The sequence below is a fragment of the Monopterus albus genome, unplaced genomic scaffold, assembly GCF_001952655.1.
Source record: "Monopterus albus unplaced genomic scaffold, M_albus_1.0 scaffold305.1, whole genome shotgun sequence".
Lineage (NCBI taxonomy): Eukaryota > Metazoa > Chordata > Actinopteri > Synbranchiformes > Synbranchidae > Monopterus > Monopterus albus.
The window spans coordinates 799,477-822,762 of record NW_018128185.1 but is presented as its reverse complement, the minus strand read 5'-3'; the positions used below and the strand labels follow the sequence as shown (position 1 = coordinate 822,762).

The window sequence follows — 23,286 nt, the reverse complement described above, 5'->3', positions numbered from 1 at the left end:
AGAGACATTATATTAGCTCTGTTCTCCCTCTGGGCTCATGCAAGACTGTTGAAAAATGAATAGATTTGATGGTGAGGAGATGATATGAGATGCTGCACAGTTAAGTGTGCAGAAAAAGTGTGTATAAATCAGAAAGTGCTTGTTTTGTTTCTGAATTTAAAGAGCCAATACGGTAATTCCTGCCTGTGCTTTGTGTTGGGTGGAGACTTTTCGGTAAGAAAACCGGCAGCATTGGTGTGTTTAAAGAGCTCAGAATGACCCATGTGAGGATTCAGTGGCAAAAGAGAAAACAGTGTCACATCACTGATTATACAGCAAAAAGACAGGACATGGAGGTACATACAGAATGGTGGACAGGGACACAAAATATGCGACTCTGACAACACAGAGACTACAGGGTTTATGTCCTCCCTCCTGCCAACAGCTAAAGTTTGTTTCATTTAACCATGATGGCAATGTTTCCATATCTTTAACTGAAAATGTTAACCACAGGGGAAAAGGTGTTGTTCATTTTGGAATGGAGTTGTGTTCCTAGTCACCTGGTGAATGTGAGTCCAATATTCACTCTTAATTAGAGGCTTAATGCTGTAAACAGCTGTTGCAGCCAAAAACAGCACAATGAGAAAGCTGAGGGTGAACAAAAACATTAAAGTTGTAGACTAGAAACCCAAAACAAAGAGCTGAATTTTGCCATAAAGCAAGATACAATATGATCTCATCTGCAAAGAAAATCAACCGTGGTAGAGAATCAATAAATGAAACCATTTTAAGGTTGTTGATTTAACTCTGTGCTCATTTTGTTGGCTGTATTATGTGAGTGCTGCTGAACTGAGAGGTTATTCTATTCTACCATCACTGTTCAGGGTACATCCACTTCAACCATTCAAAATGTATTTTTGCAACTCCAATTTTGCTTTCTACTTTCAAAAACTAAAAACTTCAGTGGTGTTAGAGTTTGCAGTGTCCAGAACAGCTGTAAATATCTGTGTTTGATATAAAGGGAGTAGCAGGCATATATTATTTTTAGGTTTGCCCCAGTACTGCTCTCTATCTGTATAAGGTCTTTAGCTCCCCAAAGGATTCTGTGCTCTCCTGCACATTACAGCATGTGTGTGTCCTATTAACAAGTACAAGCGCACAACTCTAACCTAGCCTTTTCTCTATCTAAATAATTTTGCTTTTATCATTTTGTCCTCTATCACTGCTTCTATATTCCATCCTCCCCATCCTGGCTCTTTGCATCTTTGTCTTATTTTTCTCTTTTTCTTCTCTCCACATCATTCTCTATTTCTCACAGCACAGTTCTCACGATCTGTCATCTTGGCTTTACCACAGATATTTACTGCTCTTGCTCTTTCTTTCTCTCAAACCCCAAAAGAAAGATAACTTTTCTACATCTGACTAGCTTTACTGATGCGCACATCACCCTGTTTGTGGTGAGTAGTGGGCATGGTATGTGGCTGTTTTCCCAATCTGTTCCTTAAAGTCCATATGTACCATCTAATCAATCATTCTGACCCAGATAAAGCTAAGTTCAAACCCTGGCTGCCTTCACACTCTGACCCATTTAATAACACTTCCGTTCCTGTAGCCAACAAATAGCTTCCATTCTGTCTGTTGGCTTGAGATGGACCTTGGGGAAGTAACAGGCATGTCATGACCTGCACACTGCAGAAAAATAGATATGGAAGGGAAAATAACTGGCCAATGAAAGACTGACAGCGCATTGTTTGGCTGAATTATATCACAGTGATAAGGCAAGTAGGATGAAGTACACATGTCTTTGGTTCTTCTTTTTGCCCCATCAAATATATACAGTAGGCAGCACTTAGGGCACTATTTTGTTTTTGCAAAGTCTTACTCCCAAGAGCGGCTGCTGCATAACATTCCCACAATTTCAACAACTGTCTGTGTTTCAGGTAAACTTAACTTTCAGGTAAAATTAAAGGTCTTAGGCCCAGATCAGCCTCAAAATAGCCACAGGTTCAAATGGTTCATTGCAACCTTAAATATAAACACCCTGTATTTGTCCTTAAATTGTCACACTAGTGTCGCAGTGTTGCTGACCTTCCATTAACCCAGAATCTTTGTCGCTCTCTTTGCTCTGCTATGCATAAGGGAATCGCACATGCTGCTAACTTTGCACATATGCATGCAGGAATGAACATAAAACCAAAATGTAGCCACGTGTATGAACATACTTGAGTGAACGAGTGGGAGTGAACATGCACGCACTACACACTCACATATGCACACTGAAAAAACCCAAGTGCCTCACATCCCTTCACTCACTCCAAACAATAGGCAGCACTTCCTAAAAATTAGAAATAACAGGGAACAGTTTCCTTCAGCAGTAACTGGGACAGGGGTGGGGGCTGGGCGGGGGTGAGGGGCTTGGCATTTAAAAGTGCATATACCCACAACAAAGAGAGAAAGGCAGTGTGTCCAAAATCACTCCCTCATTCACTCAATACTCAATTGTTTGTTTTATATTGAACTGTAGATTAAAATTTGTGACACTTATGAATCATAAACTTATATTAGGTTTCATTTCTATACAAAGGCAAAGCATTGCATTGTGGGATTTTTAGCAAAACAACATTTATAATCACACCATTATTTTGCATTTTTTTTGCTGATTTCCTGAAAATTTTGTTAAAATTTGTGATAAATCTGGATGGAACCATGACTACTTACATGCAGATTAAATGGTGAGAAGTAAATATATTGCACTGTAGTGTCACAAATATGGAATGATTTCAGACCCTGAATAGCAGGCTCCAACATGGCTTCCCAGGGAAGGTTTCATGGAACCTTCATGGTTAAAAATTCATAAGATAGACTGTGTGAAAGTGAGAAAGTGTCAGGGCCGCTCGGCGGCCGCTGCCTCTCTTCCACCTTTCTCTCCTCTGTTCTCTCGACCTGCCTTTCTTCCGCCTTTCTCCCCTCTGTTCTCTCAACCTGCCTTTTTTCCGCCTTTCTCTCCTATGTTCTCTCGACCTGCGGGATTCGCACCTCAGCTGTGTTGCATTCGTAATTAGCAATTCATTTGTCGGTGCACACAGCTGGGGTGCATCCCGCTGATTGACTTCCTCCTTATTTATACCTCTGGCAGACGCTTCGCCATGGCTGGAACATTACTCAAAGTACGTGATGTACATTACATGTGAAAAGTTAAGATCAGTAACAGGCATACCCCCTATCTACACAGATTGGTGGTATATAGCAAGACGTCCTTTGTTTTCCACGCTGACAGTTCCTGTGCTGTGGACTACAGTTAGTACGTTACTCTTTTGCTTCTTTACCTGTCCGTCTTCATCTTCCTGCCCTCTTGGTTTTTTCCATCAGTCCCTGGACTCACCTGTTTGTCCCGTTTTTTCTACAGCCATCTCCACCCATCCCGGACTGTATAAGTAAACTTGGACTTTATGTTCTTTTGTTACTTTGTGTTCTTTTACCAGCATATCGTCATTTTTTCCCCCTAGCACCTGGGTCAGCATACTTGAGTCCTGCCTCAGTTGTCTCTCACCCTCCTGGTGAGGGGGACTCAACCATAACAGAAAGAGGTTTTAAAATTAGAATGGTGGTGGGCCAGAGTTCTATCACAAACCAACAACCAATGGACATGTTTGTTCACATGTCTGAGAGAAAGTATAACAATGTAATTTTTATATACATATATGTTCCCAGGTGGTCGGGGTGACCTTATCATCTTCAGTGGAGTAAGACTAAATTACCACATTCTCTCTCTCTCTCTCACACACACACACACACACACACACACACACACACACACACAAATTGAGAAAGGAACCACTAGAATGACCTTCAAAGGAAACATGGGATTTAAACACCTGCAGAGAGAAGAAGAGAGGGAACAGAACCTATGGGAGAAACAATGAAGAGACTGTGAAAGAACTGTCACAGAAAGAGAAGAAAAGGAAATGTACAGTGAAAGACAGTTTGTAAAAGAGAATCAGTGAATAAAATGCTGCATTTTTCCGTGACCCTAAGGCTTTTTTCCAGTTGCGGCTGTTGTCTCCTTTTATGCCAGCCCTCCTACCCAGACACCACATGGTTCAGTCTTCTTTCTCGCTTTCCCTCAGTTCCACACTGTATTTGTTCTTCGCTTAATTTCTCTGTTTGCCTCTTGTGTCTTTGTCTCTGGAATTATTCAGGTTCAACCAACCATCTCTCTTTGTGTTCCTCCTTTTTACCTCTCTCCATCTGCCTACATCACCAACTCTCTATTACTCCTTTGTGCTTAGTCACCGTAAGGCAGTGGCCACAGCTGTAATAAAAGCTTGTTTTGGTCAACCTCTACTGCAGTCTGTGAACAAAGGACCACCAGGGTTCACGCTGGCAGCACAGCAACAACATATAATGAATTTTTTGTGACTATCTAAAACTGAAGCTGTAATATGTTTTGTTTAGCAAGAGGACAATGGTGGTGTGAGGAAAAGTAATGGGAGTTAATATAGGGCTGCGAATTCATGAAAAACACTGCTTACTATATTATAAATTATTTTGCCAAAAATGACATGTCTTTGCCAACATTGTATAATAAACTCTGTGCTTTGTCATCAGACAAAAACAAAATAGTGTGCTTACATAGGACTTACATAGTAAGAAGGTGAATGAAAATTAGGTTTTCTAGAACTTGAAAATGGCAAAAGACACCAATATGGGAGGAACAATTAAAAAGAAAATAAATATAATATAAAAAAACACAAAAATATTGAATATAAGTATAAACAATACACTCACGTGTGTGTTGTCAAGTCTTCTGCATCACTTGACGCGCAGAGTGATCAAAAACAGAAATGATACATCAGCTGATGGTTAATAGATGAACACATTGAATCTAGTTCCATCTATCCCTCCACCCATCCATCCTTACCAGGTTAAAGTACTTCATTTATCCATCCGCCCATTATCTATACTGCTTACCCTAATGAGGGTCACGGGGGGACAGGAGCCTATCCCAGCTGACATTGGGCAAGAAGCGGGGTCCACCCTGGACAGGTCACCAGTCTATCACAGCCCTGACATGAAGACAAACAACCACACACACTCACACTCACTCCTATAGGCAATTAACCTAAACTGCATGTCTGTGGGATGAGGCCAGAGTACATGGAGAGAACCCATGCAGGCACAGGGAGAACATGCAGTCTCCACACAGAAAGGCCCTGGGTTGGCCCAGGCTAACCACTGCAACAGTGCTTCACTTATTCTGCTCATAGTCATGTGTCTAGTGTTGCCCGACCCACATTGTTCTCCTCTTTGCTCCACCACTCCTGTCTAGCCGCCACATATTCATTTACAATGCGAAGGGACACAAACCTGAACGAAAAGGAGACACATACATTGTGGCTGGTATTGTTATTATACATCATGAATCACAGAACCACAAGGGAGGGACTGGAAAGCAGAAATGGAAGCAAGAGCTGCAGGGAAACAAATACAGATTCAGAATCCAGTTTACTCTTTTGACTGTAGAAAGTAAAAGAAAGCAAAGAACATGCTTGGTGTGTCTGCTTTGTTGGTTTAACAGTCTGATGGAATTCAAGTGACCTCAGCCTCCAGCTCCATTATCCCCCAAGTCAATCCTTTCCTCCAGTTGAGCTTCCTCCCCTTGAGAAGAAAATACACCTGGAAAATACAAACCCTGCCCATCCTTCCCTCAATTTCCACAAGCCTCACACAGAAACTCTTTCTCTCCCACCTCCTTCTGTACCAAACCCATTCCTGCCTCCCTCTATCAAATCTGACCTTGTCTGTTTCAGAGGTCAAACAGCTGGAATGGATAGATGGTTCCAGAGAGGGAAGCAGAGGAGAAGAATGAGAGGTGAGAGGAGGGGTAAGAATAGAAATTGAAAGGTATAAGAGAGGGAGTAAAGGCTTTGGTATGAAGGAGGGAGAGGGCATTGAGAAGGGGAGGACAGAAGGAGGAGGAGGCCAGACAACAAAAAGATAATGAAGGGAGACAGGATAGAGAAATCCCTGTATCAGCATTCCTCTGAACCTCTGTGGGAGCAGGAGAGAAGTGAGAGGGGGAGAAAGGTGAAAATAAAAATGGAGGACAAACTGGAACAAGGGATGGAGAAGCAGGAGGTGGTGTTGGTCACTGAGGGAAAAATGGAAGAAAAGGAGAATTGGACAGAGAAAATTAAGAAGAGGGAACATCCCCCTATAACGTGACCTTGGAATTATAAGGTTCTATGTATATTCTGAGTGGTTTTGAGATATTAAATTTTAAAGTTTTCATATCTTACATAGCAAAACTGATGTACAATACTGTTCTCTTTTACTGGTCAACATAACAAGCACCCTAGAAGTACACTAAATAAGTAAAATCAAAATCAACAGATTCTGCACAGTAGCGACCAGAAGTGACAGCATCAGACCACCAGTCAATCAAAACTGTCAAATCAACCGAAATACACCCGCTTTTTATATAATCAAATAATTTATTAAAAACAAGTTTACCAGAAAAATTACCACACACACACATCAATGTGACAATATCTGCCAAAAGCCACAGAAACCACCTCTGGGAAAATTTTATCTGATTTGTACTTTGAGTTTTTAGCTTGGCTCATGTCCCATCTGCTAACATGATGGGGGCGGGATTTAGGACATATACTGCAGCCAGCCACCAGGGGGCGATCACATCACGACGGCTTCACTTCTGGGAGCTGTCATGCGTCCATATTTTATACAGTCCTTGGTACAAAGCATTGCAGAAACTAATGCCTCTCCAATTGTCAGTAAAATATATGGCCTGCAGCAGAACAATAAGGGTCTACCCAGTTCACCACAGAGCTCAGTTTCTTCAAGAATATCGATATCAGTTCAGGCTGAAAGCTGTGTTTACTCCTCTGTGGTTAAGCACCTCCTTTATCTGCTTTACACTCACACACAGTTTTAGCATTATATCTTCTTTCATGTCCTCCTTCCTGTTTTTCTCATCTCAACTTTAGCTTGAATTCTCCTGTTTATGGTGTATAATCAAAGGTGAGGCAAAGAGACATTCCTGTGGATGAGTACACACACAGCACACAGTTGAATCATATCAGTTATGTGATGAATTCCCTTCTCTGCAGGGTTAGCATAACTCAACACATTGGCAGAGAACCCCTCAGCATGGCAGCCATCTGGTCAGTTAACTGACTGATGTTCAGGTGGAAATCAATCTGTACAGTTCACACAAGGTACTAGCACTGTTTTCCAGTTTGTACATTTCTGAGGAAAACTGAGTTTTTTTATTTTTATTTCAATACATCTGATTTCTTCTTTGATTAGTGAAAGCTGGGAAATATTTTGAGAGTTATTTTAGGCATCCAGGGTTATGCAAGTTAATGTGTTGTTGATGTTCTCTTGTTTGTTTGTTTTGCATAGAAAATACTGGCAGTTGGAGTGATTGGCTTTGATTGACACTGAATCATCAATACAACAAATCAGCAACCATGTTAGAAAATATCTGGTTATTTGATAAAAAGTCAGGCAAGCCTGTGTGCATAAGAAAAATGCTATACAAATATAACACCATTTATCAAGATCATTTCACAGAAACAAAGATGAAATATCAGTGCTGACTGATATAACATAACATACATCAATAGTGCTGTTAAATTAGCCAGGAGACTCTAGTGCTTTTATGAAATGGGGATTTACATTGTATTAAACACTTAAACTACCAACAAAATAGGATTGTTTGTGATGAGCATGAGATAGGACTATCAACACATGGTTAGAGAAGGAAGTCTGCTAGTATCTGCAATCGCTTGCTTTTGGTTGCTATCCAGTGCCCAAGAGATGACATCATACATTACTGTGGACACAGCACCAATAGGCCACACCCTGCATTTGGTAAATCAACTGCCTATCTACTTCTGTATGGTCAGCAAGGGGGAATAGTGAGCGTCCTTCCCAGCCACCCACAAACAGCAAACTGGCAATTGCAATGAAGGAACACATAGCCCAGCCAGACAGACAGAGCAGACAGACCCAGATCTCCCTGCCAGTGACCCAGCCATCCATCCATCCATCCTCAACCCACATCAAGACCATGACCATCAGACCGTCAGAGACTGGGAAAGGACACAATAAGCAGAAGCAAGAGCGAGACAAAGGGAATGATGGAAAGATGGGTCATCATTTTCTGGTTTCCACACAGGCCTTTGGGATACAGCTGAGAGGTCAGTCTTATTTCATTCATTTCCCTTTCAAAAGGAGTACAACGCTACACTGCCAACTCTATTTTTGTGTCTTTTCACATCAGCTGCCCCTGACCTCAAATTTTAGTCTTCCTTTTGATAGCAGTGATTTGTTGGACACACTCGGTATAACAAAAAAGTCCTGGAGTGGGAGCAGAATGGCAGAAACTGAGTCAACATGAGAAGAGCGACAAGCTCTCCTGAGCCTCCCAGGCAATCTGAGCACAGTAAACAGTGTTTTCTTCAAAGGGCCAAAAGGACGACAGGCTAAATAAGGATCTATCTGAACCTCAATGTTTAGCTGAAATTTCCAGTTAGTGCCAAACCCAGAAAAACACTATAAACTCTACTTGTCCTAGTAATCTACTTCATCAAGAAAGGTTTACCAAACAGCACAGCAGTGGACAACCTCGGTGGGTAAGAAGACACAAGTATAAGTCATTTATGGCTTAGGTGCTACCGTTTCATACTGATACAGAAATCTCACAAAATAAAAAGCTGTACCAACTGGCAGATATTGGCCATATTATTCAGAACATATGCTAACAGACAGCATTTATCCCATTTAGTAAGCCTTGCTGAAAGCACATTGGCCTCTCCTGGCCTAGCTGCATAGTTTGAGTATTTTCACCCTACCTTGTCAATCTCCTGCTGCAGAACCTGTTTGGCAACCTCCAGGTCCTGCAGTTGAACCCTCAGCTCCTCGTTCTCCTGCTCCAGGCGACTCCTCTTCTTCTCCACGCTGTCCAGCTGGCTGTGAAGACGGATGGACACGTCCTTCGCCACCTAAGAAGGTAAAGAGGAAGGAATAGAGGTTTGTTAGGTGTCAGTTCGCCACCAGGGAAAACACTGTTTAAACTGATATTTAATGTGGTGCATAGTTTAGATCTGTTAATGTTTCCCAGAACATCAGGAACTACATGAACTGATATTGGTAAGACACTCGCTCATTTTGTTATGTTGTTTTTGATGATTCTTGAATGTTAAGGATAGTGGTCGGTAGCATTTACCTGAATAAGGCAAGCAGTAGTTTCTCTGCAGTTCAAACTGCTACATTAGGATCCTCTGCTGACACTGAACATAGGCTTAAACTAACAGAAGGTTAGATGCAAATCAGTACTTTTTATGAATGATGCTGGTTCATTAAGATTTAATGCATGCTTTTAAATGATAAAACTAACACGATCTTACAAACATTATCTTTTGTTTCGCCCTAAGGGAATTTATTCATTGAATGTTTCTAATGTCAGAGAATCAAACTAAAATCAACTCTGTGGTGCTTGATATGAAAACTACAGCAAAATGCAGCAGTAAAAAAAACACAACCCATTTGTAACTCCAGACTCAGAGGGAGCAGATTCATGCAGTTATATTTTCTGAATATTCAAAATCAGAATGTATTTGGAGGCAAGTACAGTACAACAAATGTAAAACACTGCATCGGAAATGGTGGTAAGAGTCATTGTAACTCCAGACTCAGAGGGAGCAGACTCATGCAGTTATATTTTATGCATATTCAAAATCAGAATGTATTAGGAGGCAAGTACAGTACAAAAAATGTTGTACACTGCATTGGAAATGGTGGTAAGAGTCGATTTACACAGATAAAAGAAAAAGTGCAGATAAAAGAGGTCATATACTTAATAAATATACATTTTAACTTCAAACTTCTCAACTGATTGGCTTAATTGAAACTAAATCGGAGGAATTTTATTCTAAAAGGTTGTATCATATCTGATGAAATGAATCAAGGAGCAGAGTAAATGGATATATCCAGTTTTAGCAAATTAAATCAATCACTCAGTCCCTCATAAATGTACTTAGACCCCATTAACCTCAATCCTGATTTAATCTAGTGGGTAAAGCTCTTTGGTATCTGATGAGTTTTTTGTTGATAGATTTTGCTGTCATGTTAACAGTCAGTGAGCGTCTGTGTCATTTATCATTTATAATCATATGGTGTAACTAAAGAAATAGTTTTTTGTCTTCAAATTTGGTTGCATTTCAAAAAGGATGTAAACAAACATAAAGCAGTGACACAACCGCATCTTAATGTAGCCTCATTTCACTACATCTGACTACATGGAAACCAGATTCAAGTCTGGTCCATCCAAAGCTCATTATGAAGTGGTAACAATATGATGCAGAAATAACTTTAACCATGTGGTGCCGCAACAAAACACAAATTGTTTCTTTTATGTTTCTTATTGGTTTTTCTATGAAAGTATTACAGAGTATATCTTTTATTTACAGTGTGAAGGGAAATCTGACAACTAAACACATGTGGTCTAATCATCGCATGAAAGGGTGAATTTATCTGATTGTGCATAAGTATAATTAATACATTTACAACTTGTTACAACATCTATAGAAAGACGCGACTCTGTACGTGTATGTGTATACAACTCCTGGACTTCAGTTTTGTCTCTTGTTTCTGTTACAGTGCCCCATGTGAAAAGTAACTAAGTATATTTAGTGAACATAGGTACAGCTTTCAGATATCTATACTTTACTTGAGTGTCTTAATTTTCTGCTAATTCAAACTTCACTACATTTTAAAAAAATTTATAAATACTATACTTTGTAATCACTAAATTTATTTGATCACTTTAACTAGTTACTTTTCAGAAAAAGGTTAATACAACAGTATAAGCACAATATTTATTGAGCATTGGTGTAAAATTCACAAGCTACACATTATAAGCATATAAGGTAGTTAGAAATTGCTCTACCTTTACCAGCTGCAATATTAAAAATGTGTACACATGAATACATCAATCATTTTAATTGAATATGATGTACATCAAAGTAAACAATGCCACATTGCATAATGAGTACTTTATACTTTAAGTATATTTTATGCAAGAACCTTTTTACTTTTACTTATATAACATTTTGAATGCAGGACCTTTACTTGTAATACAGTAGTTCTCACTGTGGTATTGCTACTTTTACCTAAGTAAACTATCTGAGTATTTCTTCCACCACTGTTCTTTCTCCCTCTATCTTCTATTTTCCACAGCGTTGCGAGGTATATATAAATGAACACACCCAGATCGTTATTTGGACTGAACTGGACAGAAACAGTAATTGATTAACACTATGTTTAATTTTGACTGTTGCATTGATATCAAAAACTGCTTTTATTAGTAACCGTGCAGGTTTAAGGGCTTGTGTTTCTCCCCCTTTATCTCCTTCTCCTCTCCTCAATTCTATACCAAATTCCTCTTCAACACTATTTTGTCAAACTTTGATTTCTGCTGCTGTTCCTCAGGAAAACTGAAGGAGTCTAACACCATTGAAGCTGTGGTTTCACCCAGCAACAGAGCTGTAGGATGTAATTAGCATTCTGATGGGGTGATGTTGGGCTGGGAGAGAGAGTACAATTGTGTGTGTGTACTGCATGTGTTAAAGAGAGTGCATGTGTGTGACAGAGGGAGTATAGAATCAGGAGCAAGTGAAACATCAAACCAACAGAAGCAAAGAGAGTGGGGGTTTGTTCGTCCCTTTACACACACACACACACACACACACACACACACACATGCCACAGGGTAAACAGTAATATCATTAACCAAGTGGCAGTTATTCATCAAAAAGATCTTTTTTGTGTACACTGTGTGTGGTTGTGTGTTTGATTCAACAACCAGGGTCTTGTTCCTCCTGTTCACAAGCACTTTGGCTACACACACACATACACACACACACACACATACAAACTTTACTAGCTGCATGTAAAATCTCTCTGATAAAATCTTCTGGGAGAGAAGTCGTTGCAGAGATGGCATCAGGAAAACACAGTAGCTGTGTCTGTATGTGTGTGTGTCTGTGTGTGTGTGCTTATCTTTGTGAGGATGAAACTGAGTTTTGAACTTACAAAATGTGGACATTTTGTCAGACTCCTAAAAGGGCTGTTGTCCTAAGAAGGTCAGCCTTAGGTTTCAGTTAATGGGATAAGACATAAACATATCTGGGGATAGTCATCACAAAAAAGTAAAAATGCACGTGTGTACTTTAGGAAGTTGATCAAATCAAAGAGAAATTATTATTTTTTAAAAAACTACATGTAGTTTTCCCCCTCACTTCCATCTCTGAGAAATGTAAATGGAAAAAAGGTTTTTTTTATGTTAAGTTTATACAATGCAGTATTTTTCTTTTAAAATGTATTTTAAAATATTGTATTTTTAGTTTATGATTACTGAAAACGGACCTGTTATAGTACAAATTTACACTTTAATTAAAGCTAATATTTCCAGAAACAACCTTGTTTGAATCTGATGTTAGCTCAAATAACATTTTAATTACAGTACATTTCATTTCTACTTTAGTGCTATAGCTAAAACTGGAGCTAACTAGGTCTAGTGAATGAAGTGCTGTAAAACAGCAGCAGAAAATGTAACAGTAGTTAACCCTTTAATAGAGCTGACAGAGTAGATGCATCATCAACATGACACACACAGACAAGTGGAAACCTCAGTTCTTACAGTCAGTGGGGACTCTTACAAGGAAACACTACTTCCTATAGTGTGCATGACACATGGTGCAAGAGGGGTGAGGATATGAGTGTGTATGAGACAGACAAAGAGAGAGAGAGAGAGATTTTAAGAGGAACACTTAGCAGGACCTTACACCACAACCAACTTGCATCCAATTCTCTCTCTCACACACACACGCACAGACACACATCCACCCACCCACACACACAGTAACATATAGAGATGAGGCAGGGAGATGGCCCTGTTCAGATAAAAGCACCGGATACTGCTGCTTCCCAGCTCTTATCAAATGACTTTGTGTGTGCTTGTGCTCATATATTTGTGAGGACCCATTAGGGTTTAAAACTTTGAGAGAGAAGACATTTTTGGCCTGATGATCCTTATGTTTTCTTCAAAGGCTTCGTGACTATCAACACTTTGATCTTAAGATAATTAGGTTAGATACGTAGTATAATGGTTAAGACTAAGTTTAGATGTTTGTCACAAGTATTGTCATGTGTCAGGGACAAAGAGAGTATGGATGACTTTAGCATGTCATGAAGCACATTATGAGGTCTACAGTATAGGAAGCACTCACACACACTACACTGAAACAGCAACAGCTGATGGGAGTATAGTGCTCAGGCGGTATGATACATGTAGGAAGTAGGACTGTGAAAAGCTGAACTGAAGTAGAAGAAAAAAGTGGGAAGGAAAAGGAACTGGAAGAACAGAAGTAGAAATGAGAATTAGAAATGTTAAAACAATTTAGAGAGAAATGTTGAGCCTGCTCTTAAATAGATTTACTTTATATTGTACATGTTCAATGTATCCACAGTACCAATAGCAGAGCCTGCATACAAGTTCCATATGTAACATAAATACTGTATAACTGTACACTGTAAAGCTTCCCTGGTCTACAGTGAATGCTGTCAGTGGTCTCTCTTTATTTGGACAACCAGCAGCCACAATCTCCAGACTGTATATAAAAGCTGGAGATGTTACTCACTGGTTTTCTAAAGAGCAGTTTCCGAAGTCATCTTGGTAGTGCTTCACTCTGCCTATGTCTAATCCAAAAGTGGGCAAATAGTCAGAGCATGAGTAGAGCTCTCTAGACAGTTAGCCGCCAGCCACCTATGGCAGTACCCTCTCACCTGTCACTCACAGCAGACACACCATTAATTATGCATAACGTTTAGTCTTAATGTAATTTAAACAGGCAAGTTATTTAAAAAATTCAACCCTGTCCAGTTGTCATGGAAGAGGAAATTAGCTGTAACGTTTTGGAGCCAGCCTGGAACTGCAGGATTTGGCACTTCCAGACACTTCATTTCTCAGCCTCGGAGGCTGCTGCTTGGTTGACTCCCAAATTCCACACTGTTTGTAGCCTGTGCTAATGTATACTAAACAACTCTTGGACCACCCTCTGTAGTGAAGGCACACAGACGAAACTGATATCTATCTTCTCCCCTAGATTAGCACCTGAGAAAACAGCAAATATGCATATTTTTAAAATGTTGGAGTTTTCTTTTAAAGGATTCAGTTCTCCCAATATATAGTCAAGGGTCTTTTAAAAATCATTTATCATGCTTCATTAAATCTGGTCAGGTGGCAAAGCGATGCTTGCCCCACCCTCATTAACACCACTGTGGTGAGCAAGGCCACCAATCCCAACTGTTCCAGTGGAGCTGCTCAGTGGCCAGACGTCAGTCAGTGGTTGTACTGGGCAGCTTCCAAATGTGAACGTGTAACTGTGTGAATGCGGGGTGTCCCTGAAAAAAAAGAGGTTGCCTCGCAGTGGACCTACACTGAATAAATAGAGGTAAAAAAATGAATAATAAGTGTGTATATATGTATATACAGTAAGTGTATGTATCGGCTCCTTAAGGCCAACACAGAAATGTTGACATCATGAGAATTCTTACAATCATTTCCTCTGTACATGTGTGTGCATGTGTGTGCCCAGATGTCTGTAGCCTGTGGGAATGAGAGCAGTGTGTGAGTGGGACAGGAAATGATGTTAGAAATTCTCATGGAGATTCTGACTGCTGTACCCCCACAAATGTGGACACAGCACACACTCACAGAGTCACATGCAAACCCAGACCCATAAGATTTATAAAACAACATAAAAATAAGAGCATGTTATGCACATAAGGAGATGTTTTTGTCTCAGCATATGTGACAAACACACAACTTACTCCACCTCTCGCTGGCTCTGTCTTGATCAATCCCACTAGCCCCTGTACTCTCCTTAAAGAAGTGGTAAGGGTCACATGAACTTTGATGAAAGACTTAACTTAGAGCAAGTCAGAATGTAAAAACAGGCGGGGCGGGGGCCACAAATGAGCTTTTATCTAGATGCCCCATATGCACTGCATCTGTTGACTGAATGTAACAATGTTTAGCTGCATGTGTCCCAGTAAAAATAAACAAATAAAATGAAAAAACCGTGTGAGAAACTTCATATGTGTGTATTTATATGTGTCTGTGTGTGTACATTTCCTGATTTGTGTGCATTTGCACAGTAGAGTGAGTCAAATCAGGGCCTCAGCATCAAGTTTTGTAAAGTAGCTCATAGCCAAGAAATTCAACAAGTCAAGGTCAAAATGAAGCAGAAAGTACAACAGACGTTGGGCGTGTCCAACAGATGCACTTTACCTTCCAACAGTGAGGAAAACTCTGCAATAAATCTTATGTCAAAAATATCCAAGCGTCTTGTAACAGGCGCCTTCATTGTTTTTCACTGACTTATGAGGTCTCTCAGAAATCCGTGAAATTGCAAAGTAATTCTGGAAAGTCTGGAAATCAGCGTCTTCGGGCAGTAGGAAAACTAGGACTGCAAACATATGAGGCTACACAGTAAATGCTGCAGCACTAGCATTAAGCACCACGACAAATGGTATGTTGTGAACAGGTGGATGATTTTGTTTTTAATTACTTAACAGTTGGAGAGTGTCCTAAAAACCTGATGAATTCTTGTAATATAGTTTTGCTGTTGTACGTCCAAAGTTTTTGCAGATGCTAAATTGAGCAGGAACACTTTTTTTTTACTGCTCTTAAAGTGATTTTCCATTTGAGGAGATTCAGTGTTGAGTCACACAGGCAGGAGTGAGTGTCTTTTTATAAGGCTAATGATAAAGCTACCAGAATAAACAGAGGAGTGACTGTGAGTGGCTGGCAGAAAAGAAGCTTAGCATTGGCTTAATGCGCACGCACACACACACACACACACACACACACACACACACACACACACACAACATGGTGTAACTTGACCTGGCATCTGAGTCTTTGGCTCTGCCTGCAAGAAGACACAATAAACCAAGTGTTGAGAGAGACACAGAGAGCTCAGGTTTGTCTCCCTGCTGTGTATCATTTGAGTTTCCCCTCTTTGCTAGTGCAGCTAACACATGCAGACTTTAATTGCTTTTTACTTTTTTCTTAAGCTTCTTCCGATTTCTTTGTCATCTCTGACCTCTCTTCCCCACTGCTCTCGTGGCCAGTTAAAGATTTAAATTAAAGCCAGACCTCAATTCAAATCAACTCTATTACAATCAGTCCTTTTCAAATACTGCCATGTTTTGCCTTCATATGCATGTGTTTCTTTCTTAGGTTTTTGTTAGTCTCTCTCTTACAGTCTTTATTTCCCTTTTCCTTCCCAGCTCATCTTCCTTTTCTGATTGGCTGATTTGAATTTTCAAACACTAACCAATCCCCCTTTTTCCCTTCAGTCGCAACACCCTCAGACACAAGAATTGACTTTTTCTCTCCTTCCTTCCTTCCTTCTAAAACTACCATATGGTGAGACAGCAGCCAAGAAACAGACAGCAACAGCAGGCAGAAAGACAGTGACATCACAGTCTCTCTCTCTCTCTCTCTCTCACACACACACACACACACTTTGTCTCCTAGAGGGTATAAAAGCCTCATTGTATCCTCCATCACATGGAACATGTCACAGGAACACCGTGAATTTCACAGAGTATCCACAGTCCAGTGCTAGTGACGAAAAAAAAAAAAACACAGAAGCTTTACCCTGAACTCTGTGTTTATGTGTAAAGGAGGTGGCCTTGATCAAAGACTGTAGATAAGACTGAGATGACTGGTGTGTATAATGATGCTTCAAAAGGCAGAATTAGATTTCTGTGAGGGTTGGGATTAGGCATTTAGCTCTGGTGGGTAAGGAGCTAGGGAATCCACTATATCAATGAGTGTCTTCACAACTATAGAAAGCCAAACTATGCCTAATGTGGCATTCAGTGTTTGTAAGTTATTGTGAAAAGCAGTTCAAATACTGTTTAAACAGGGAAATTCCTTAAACAAATTAGAGGAAGCCTGACCTCAGCAGGGTCTTGTGACTTCAACAGTATGAAAAAAATGGGTCACAAGAAAACATAAACATGCAATAGGGCAACAAAACAAAGCACAGCCTATAGGAAACACACCATCTGGTAGACATGTTGGAGGTCACCAAGTCTTGGGCAGTTTTTTCCCTGCTACTTTTGACTAAATCCTGGTCATATCACTAATAATACATCAGAGTGACTTCCCTACTCAGAATACTTTCATTTACTAGATTGCAATCTTGTTAAAATATAGAAAGTAAGCTTAGCCTGTTAGATAGTGTCATCTTATAGGAGCAATAAAATGTTTCATGGACTGATGCACTCAATATTTTTAACAAACTTGAAATGAATGCAAACTGTGACTGTACAAAAATAAATGGATTTAGAGCAAAATGGAAATGATGATAATCTGTTAAATATATATATATATATAATGTATCTGTTGAAATGTTCTATACCAGGAGATTTTTATCTACACAAAACTAACGTGAAGAAAAAAATGCCTAGTTGAACATGGCCTTATAAAGATTAAGAACACATATGTGTATTTAAACAATCCCACACAAACTGATTTTGTTCACTGATTTTACCAGAAGCCGATTAACTTGCTGCAGCCAGCAAAGTAGTTCAGTGGGTTTTTGATTATTTTTGTTAGCCATTTTTGTTTCATGAGATCTCAGAGCATTTTGCAATAAAGACTATGTAGTTTAACACCAATAAATCATCTTACAACCAGACTGATGTTATATGTATAGCATTCTGTATCTATTGTATAAATGCCACTAATCTGCAGCTAATCAACTTCAGAACGTCTACATATTCCAGCTTTAGCATTTCAAGCACTCTCATTCTAACACACAAACACCTACTTTGATGTCTTGCTCCAGCGTTCGAATCAGTTCTCCGTCCACCTGCCCTGTCTGGGCCACGCGTAGGGACCGCCGCTCTGCCTTCCGCAGCCGGTACTGCAGGATGCGGCAGGTCTTATTTGCCTTAGAAATAGAAGTGGAGCATCTTATTTGTTGTCTGCCTAAGCCATCTTTGTAACTTCAGGAAAATTTTACCTTAAAATAATAGAAGACATTCAACACACAAACATAAAACAATAGGTGGGTCTCCATCAAATGTAGTCCAAATTTTACCAAAATCTTGAGAAATTCTGTTAAAAAATTGTATTTATGCACGCATCCATCTCCTGCTATGCCAATATTAGGAGCTGGTTTATCAAGATAAACAGTTGTGTACGCTAGTTCTCCTCTCAGGTGCCATTAAGCCATCGCAGAAAAAAGTGGGTGCAACAAGATGCAATTAAAAGAGTGCCAGTCAAACCTCAAGTGGTGAAAAATAATGTAGAAAACATGGCAGCCTTTATGTTTGCTTCATGCATCCATTTGAGAAAAGCTAGTCTTTGCATCGCTCTTCATGGATCTGATGTTTTTGCGTGTTCAGTGGAGCAGAAGCTTCAGTGACTGTTTAAGTCACACACTTTATGTATGTCAAAATATATTTGTATCTATCTTATTTGCCTGTATCAAAAAAAAACCTGCAGCCTCTTTGCATTTTATACATTTAAATTATTAGATCAAGACAACAAAGAAAAAAGGTGCCAGTCTTCTCTGCCTACATACGTACCTGCTCCAGCTGTTGCCGTAACTCCTGCAACTGGTAGACATCTTCTTCCATGTACATGTCCCTCATCTCCAGCATCTCAGACCTCAACTCCTCCATCTCATCCTGAAGACAGTGAAGAACAGAGAATAAGTGCAACAATCATTTTTACATGAAATATTGTGAGCCAGGTGTTACTCTGATATCAACCTGCAAGGAGGAAGAGCTGCTATGTATTGTACAAATTTCTAACTGAACATCTCTGTGACTTAAAGTGCAGCTAGCATCATGTGCAATTACCTGGGTCGTAAAGGGAATCCTTAAAGAAACTGTTATAGCATCTTGGTCATAAACGCAAGACAGTCATCGCTATCAAAATATCATTTTCTGTTAGCTTTGTTATGATCATAATCCATCAACTGCCACGTCATCATCTATTTCCTCAGGCCAACCATTAAAGTCTTCTTAGAATGAACTACACTCTCAAGTAGGAAAAAGGGGGGTATCAAAATAAGAGATCTACATGTTGTAAGCACCAGAAAGGTGCACTGAATGATATAATAATGGATGGATTCTCATTTCTTTCTCACCCAGGAAATGGTACAAAGGAGGTCTATAAGGTCGGTTTATTAAATTATCCCAGAGGACACTGACAGTCCTCACAGCAGCCAGCATTAAGGGGAAATTTCTACACCCTAGAATATGAAGTAATAACATCTACACAAACATTAAAAACCACTAGAGATAAATTATTAACTTCAGCCTGACAGTATAAATTGCATCATCTTTCTGAATCATATTTAAGCTGCAGCTCTTGTATTAGCATGTCTGTTTGCAGTCAGAGCAGCCACACCCCACTTCATGAAGTCTGGGTCACTGGGCTTAATGGAACAGAAAGAACGCTGTTACACAACACTGTGCTTCTAACACTGTATAAGGTGTCTGTGTGTGATAAGAGTCTGCCTGTGTGTGTGCATGGGAGTATGAAAAGCTGTAGTAGTGGTGCTGTCATAATTTACTACAGTGAAGAATTTGGGTCAGCGTCTGCAGAGCTCCAACTGTGGCAACAACAAGCGCTGGGGATGTGTGGGTGTGTGTACAGTATGAACGCAAGCCAGCCAACAAGAGTGGGTCGGGTGTGCTCGTGTCTCCATCACTTAAAGTGTAAACTATTTCTGGAAGAGGAGGGAAACATGTAAACATGTTAGCAAATAAAGAGAGGTGTGTGAAACTGGCATGCAGAAAACTGTGTGCGCATGTGTGTGTGCTCATTATCTGTGGAAAATCAGATCTGTTGATTGAGCTGAAACTAACTACACCAAGAAGCAATCTGCACAACAAACTGTGCTACACAACTGCAACTCTCAGGAGAGAGGTAGCGAGGAAGAAGGGGAAAGGAATAAAAAGAAAAGAGAAGGGAAGAGAAAGATAAGAAGGCATGAAAGAATAGAAAAGGAAAGGAAAGAAAAAGAAAAATACAAAGAACCCAACAAAGTGAAAGGAAAAGGAAAGATAGATGAGATGAGTAAAAAAAGAAAGGAAAGAAAAAGAAAAATACAAAGAACCCAACAAAGTGAAAGGAAAAGGAAAGATAGATGAGATGAGTAATGGGGATGGATACAAAGGAAAGGAAAGTGGAGATTTAAAAGAAGGAGAGAAACAAAGAAAGAAGAGTGATGACAAAAGGGAAGTGTAAGAGATGGAAAAACAGCATGAGAAAGAAATGTAGACAGAGAGAAAGACAATAGAATAGGACATGAAACCAGGGAATCACAAGTTAATGTGGCGAGAGACAGAGAGAGAAAGGTGGTCCACTGACCTGCTTTCCACGGCTAACTAAAGAGGTTTTATCATGTGAGCAACCAGCCAGTCAGGAGAAGGAATCAGCCAATCAGATTTCAGTAAGACAACTGAGTTCATGTTAGAAACTCATGTCATCATGTACAACTGCTGTGATAATAGTCCTCACTACCTGCTGTAGGCCAGTCAATGAATTACAAGCATTTTATCATCTGTGCCTCATGGTTCTAAAGCTGTGAACCCATTTCAAATTTGAGTGCGCACTACATTATTGTATAAAGATATTAACTACTGTTGCTGTGGTTGTTATCCGCGTGTTTTGTTTTAATGAATGAAAACGCAAAGTAAAGAACATTTCCACTAATATTTCAGAGGTAGCAAGGAAACACACTTTACATATATGTTCATCACTGTGATTAGTTTATTGAAAATGGCAAAGTTGTGGCTGAAAGTAAGAATTTAAGGCGAGAGGGAAATTAGGACCTCAGGTGCGGTACTGTAGGCACATATTCTGTCAGAGCTTCAACAGATTTTGACAAAAATTCTGAAATCTAAAGTCATAATTAAGGAAATTTCAACAGAACAGGAAACCAGCAAAGAGTGAGCATGTTAATATGCAGAAGGCAGACAATATAAAGTCAAAACTGAAAGACAAAAGGCCGAGCATTAGTGTTAGAAAAAGACTGGAGGAATGGGAGAAGGAGAATTCATCTGTGGAGCTAAAATAAACAGTCAGAAATCAACACGGAGATTGACGGAGAGTGCAACACCTCTGACTACTATCCCGGTGTTCCTCACAGCTGCAACAACAGCCAGACCCACTTTACTGCCAGGCCTCCCATGAGGCTTTGGGGTGGTCCAGTAAGGCAATGTAGCCCTGTTATAATGTCCACACACACAAACACATAGCGGCAAATGTGCTACTAAAATAAAATACATGAAAAAATAAGAAAGGAATAGTTTTCACTCCACTAGCAAAAAATAAATAAATAAAACAACAAACATCAAGAAATATCTACTTAATGAAATAAGAATGAGGGCTGCAAGTGCAATTAATGATTATTAATATGCCAACTATTTTCCCAATCAGTATTTTTTTGGTGTGTTTGAAACAGACAGCAGTGAAAAAGTCTAAACATCTTCAAATTCTTATTCACGTCTTTAAAAATGTTCATTTTATTTGCAGATGAAAAGTAACTTCTGCTTAAAAGCATCTCTTCTCTTTGTATGAGATGTGTGCTAAAACAACACCACACTGATCAATAAAAACTCCCTGAGCTGTGCGACCACATCTATAAGCAGTCCTACTTTGAAATGTAAAGCGTATAGTGACAGCAAACAGGGCGGTGCTTGTTGTTGGTCCTCCGGTTTAGGCCAGCACTGCTGAACAATCTCCCTCCTCAGTCAATCTCTGACAATCATTGACTGCTAATGAGATGCTAATGTAAATGATCCTGCTCCAAATCTATTACACTCAAGGCAAGATGGATCTGCTTGACTGGTAGATCTACATACAGATATTACATTTCATTGCCTGAGGCCCATTGGGAGCTGAGACATGTTGAATTCTGATGACATGAAATCCCCCTGCACGTCCAGGTTGTGATGATGCAGCGATGGTCTGGTTCTTGGATTGATTACAGCTGATGCTTTGGTGTTTGTCAGTTTGAGAGAACAACAGACATTTGGTACTAATGTTGCCAATAGTCAGATTTTCTGAATACACCGTTTTCATAATTTCATGTTTAAAAAATTGTTATTGCACTAATATCTGTACAAAATACTACGACCAACTATCAAAAGTGTGCTATATCCAGATATTTACAACATTTCACACTTTGTCTACATCATATTGATATTCCAAATGAAGCATGCCATTCTGTGTCTACAAGGCTACAAGTTTTGCTCATGTGCTACTGAGGGTGCAGGTCTATTCATAATATCACCATCCTTGTTGTGAGTAGCCTGTGATGGCTAATTCAAAGGAATCTACATGCTGGGGAGACATATGTTTATGTTGTCATTACAAATCCTTCCTGTGAAGTCTGATGCGACATTGCTGGTCTAAGTAGACCTAAGTTGATGAACACTGGTAAGCAACTCTCATCAAATGTAGTAGTTAGTTGACACTTAATAAATATATTGGGCTTACTTTGAGGTAATCATTCTCAGATCTCAGCTCTTCTATTTCCCTGACGAACTCCTCATGCATGCCGTCCATAAACTCCTCTGTGAGGTCTGAGAAAGCCAGGGATGTGCTGGCTGGCACCCTGCTGTCAAATGAGGTGATTGAGCGCTCATCGCCGGGTGATGTGCTCCCCTCCCCGGTCTCCACACCTACGGAGAGCCGATCCTTGTCCGCGGAAGAGCAGGTGGCCTTGGTGGCGTCTTGTTGTCTAGCTCTGTCCGCCGAACCACCATCCCTGGGCTGTTTGTCTCCGTCCGCCCCGCCGCCTCGGCTGCTCCTCGACTCGTTGTCGCTGCTCATGGCGTCCGTGGAGAACTTGTTTTCCTCAGAGGCGCAGTCCGACAGCTCGGAGCTGCTGTCGGTCGGGGAAAGCTTCCCGGCGGCGCAGCCAGAATCCTTGGACAAATCGTCGGATCCTGTGCTGGCGTCCGACACCTTCCTCCGTCCTCCGGTGCTTTTGGCAGCCTTGGCCGCGGGACTCTTTGACAACGCGGCGGTGGAGAGGGAGGATTTGCCCGAGGGTTTACTACCACCGCTTTTCTCCGCTTTACCGTCCTTTCCAGGAAGACTTCCCACAGGGCTGCGCCTGGAAATGCGGCTACCCAGGTGGACGGCTCCCCGCTTGACCCTCACGCCTGGCGGCC

General features: G+C 40.3%; 1 protein-coding gene across 4 annotated transcripts in view; it reads right to left on the bottom strand.

Annotated features, from left to right (window-relative positions):
- mtcl2 (microtubule crosslinking factor 2) overlaps nt 1-23,286 on the bottom strand; it is an 85,736-nt gene that overhangs the window by 59,948 nt on the left and 2,502 nt on the right. For all 4 annotated transcript variants that reach the window (XM_020623586.1, XM_020623589.1, XM_020623588.1 and 1 more), the window contains exons 2-5: nt 22,607-23,228; nt 18,679-18,780; nt 17,916-18,038; nt 8,859-9,008 (exon numbers count right to left, since the gene is read on the bottom strand). In XM_020623586.1, the coding sequence (XP_020479242.1) occupies nt 8,859-9,008; nt 17,916-18,038; nt 18,679-18,780; nt 22,607-23,228 (997 nt within the window). The remainder of the gene's footprint in view (nt 1-8,858; nt 9,009-17,915; nt 18,039-18,678; nt 18,781-22,606; nt 23,229-23,286) is intronic.